We start from the raw sequence: 2,535 nt of genomic DNA on the forward strand, positions 1-2,535 counted from the left end.
TTGACAGAAATTACAAGGTAGAAAACTAGCAGGTATCGACAATATGAAAACTAGACTTGAATAAGTCAAGTGAAAACAAGAGAGAATCTATAGCGCTTCTTGCGTGAATACAACCAGTGACGACACAAGGTCCTTAAATTCGGTTCCAGAGCCCGGACACAGTTTTGCTCCAAAAAGTCGATTTCAGCAGCTAAAAAAAGCACTTTCCGTTAGGATTTGACAGAAATAAAGTTCACCATTATTTTAAGCACGTTTGAAACTACAAATTGGGCTAATAAAAGAGAGTACGAAAATTTCGTTTCAGTGGCACTTTAAGCTTTGTGCATAAACAAGCAAAAATCAAGAAACAACGACTCGACTAAAATACTTACATATTTTAGAAAATTACTCGAGTTTGCAAGAAATATGAAAATGAAACCGTTTTTGTCCAGTCGGCACTGTATCAGCAGAAATCGTTTCTGTCATTCTTACAAAGCAGTGACTAAGTGTTTAATTTTAGTAACGTTTGATCGTTTTAGACGACGATCGTCGGGTATAAAAGTAGGTTTTCAGTTGACCGATCATCAGTTCAGAAAGTTTTCAAGAAGTTACCAGCAAGATAAAAGAAGAGACAAGGGCAAAGAGAAGAAGTTTAATACAGCATGCCTCTCGTTAACCGATTTCCAACCTACGATCCATACAGGTAAACTTTAAAACCATTTTCGGGAGGTTTGAGCCCTTTGTAAAACAAGGTGTTAGAGCTCTACATACTGAGCAGCGTAAAATTTACAAATACAATTCAACAGTGCTTAATCTTCAGATTCAAAATTAATATTAAAAATGTATAAATATTACAAAATAGGTTCCACTTTGTAACCTTTTACGGGACGTAAATGCGTGCAGAAAATGTTATGTTTCAAGAAAATATATTACTCTGTTTAATTAATTCCATTTTTCTTAATGCAGTTACTACAACCGCGCTCCTGGAGGCTATGGCGTTTCCTTTGATTTATGGAGAGAAACTGTTCTAGCTAGTGCTTACGAACAGCAAAAAGCAAACTCCTATCGAGCTATGGAAAGGCCTCACCAGGGAACAATAAAGATCGCTTGTGGACTGATTGGGCATTACCAACCTGAAGAAATCTCGCTTGAGGTAGATAGCGAAAAGATCATCTTACATGGCCAGCATCAGTGCGAACAAGAATATGGATTCGATAAGAGCGAGTTCGTGAAAGTCTTCAAACTTCCTCCAGGTGTCGATCCGACTACTGTATCGCTTCACTTTAACCAAGATGGCAGCGTTCTCGTAATCGGGGGCGCAAAACACGTGGAAGACAAAGCGAGCGACGGTAAAATTGAGGCCAAGTTGGATTTCAGTGGTTTCAAACCAGAAGAGATCCAGCTCCAACGCCGCGGAAATATGCTGACCATCACTGGAATACGTCATCAGTCACGTAACACGTACAGTCGTTGTCTTGTGCTGCCCGATGACGTAGATCCCAGATCAGTGACGTCATGCCTGTCAAAAGAAGGCCTGCTGACGATAAAAGCGTCACGTGATCCAGCCAAGTTGTCCCGCAAGAGTTCCGATGATATCACCATCACCAGGGAAACAAACGAGGAACCAAAAGAGAAGATGACCAGCACTGATGCGTCTGGAACCGCAATTTAGTTACAGACACTGTTAAGAGAGCAAAGAACTTCAAGTGCCCCTATGATCAAATATTCTCGATATCCATTATTCGTGCAATGTTCCACCCTAATTGTTAATTATAACTTCAACCCGTGTGGTATTGCAGGAATGTAAGAGCCAAAGTTTTTTGTTATTCTTTCTGCGAATTGCTGTACTAATTGTTATTATAATTTCAACCCGTGCGGTATTTTTGAGTAAGTGACGTCATTTACTCCAGCTCTTAACCAAGACTTGATACAAGAAAAATGAATGGCGGCCGTAAATTCTCGGAAATAAAGGTCTAAAAAACGTTATTTAGTTCTAATGTTCGTAATAGATTGAAATTTAGCAAGATATCTAGGAGAGACCTATTGTGTACGAAAATGCAAAAGAAAAATGGATATCGAGAATTTGATCTCAGGGTGACTTTAATTTTTAGACTGTGATAAAATGTGCAATTATATCGGCTTTGTTTGTTTGTTTGTTTGTTTGTTTTTTTTTTTGCTTTTTTTTTTATTTATTTATCAAAAGTAGTTAATTACGTCTAATTTGTTATGATCTGCCAGCCACATAATAGTCGTAAGATTTCAGTTGTCGGTTTTTGTTTTCATTTTTGTTGAAACTGAAAAGCAGTTCTTATTGCTTTCTTTATCATATACCGTTAATTTTGGAAACAAAGTTCAGCAAATGCTTGGTTGAGGGTCATTAGTATTGATTTTGTAGCGTTTTAATTACTTGGGTGTATTACTGTGTACTGTGTGTATCTGATGTAATTACAAGCAAGGTGAATTAATGAAATAGATATTCACTATTATTTCTATGTTCATTTCTGGTTTATTTTTAAAACATGCAGATAATTGTAATCCACCAAAATGTTATTCAAA

General features: G+C 37.2%; 1 protein-coding gene across 1 annotated transcript; it reads left to right on the forward strand.

The window, feature by feature from the left end:
- Positions 1-450: 450 nt before the first annotated feature.
- LOC145485371 (alpha-crystallin B chain-like) lies at positions 451-2,535 on the forward strand. The gene is made up of 2 exons (XM_081464045.1): positions 451-682; positions 946-2,535. The coding sequence occupies exons 1-2, from the start codon at positions 642-644 to the stop codon at positions 1,649-1,651; spliced, it is 747 nt and encodes a 248-aa protein (XP_081320171.1). The 5' UTR covers positions 451-641; the 3' UTR covers positions 1,652-2,535.

This window comes from Orbicella franksi, chromosome 4 (genome assembly GCF_964199315.1).
Source record: "Orbicella franksi chromosome 4, jaOrbFran1.1, whole genome shotgun sequence".
NCBI classification, from domain to species: Eukaryota; Metazoa; Cnidaria; class Anthozoa; order Scleractinia; family Merulinidae; genus Orbicella; species Orbicella franksi.

What these genes read in the sequence shown, in the direction of transcription:
- LOC145485371 (XM_081464045.1), top strand. Translation starts at nt 642, where the DNA reads ATGCCTCTCGTTAACCGATTTCCAACCTACGATCCATACAG. An exon ending in CCAACCTACGATCCATACAG is followed by an intron (nt 683 to 945) that starts GTAAACTTTAAA and finishes TTCTTAATGCAG; the next exon opens with TTACTACAACCGCGCTCCTG.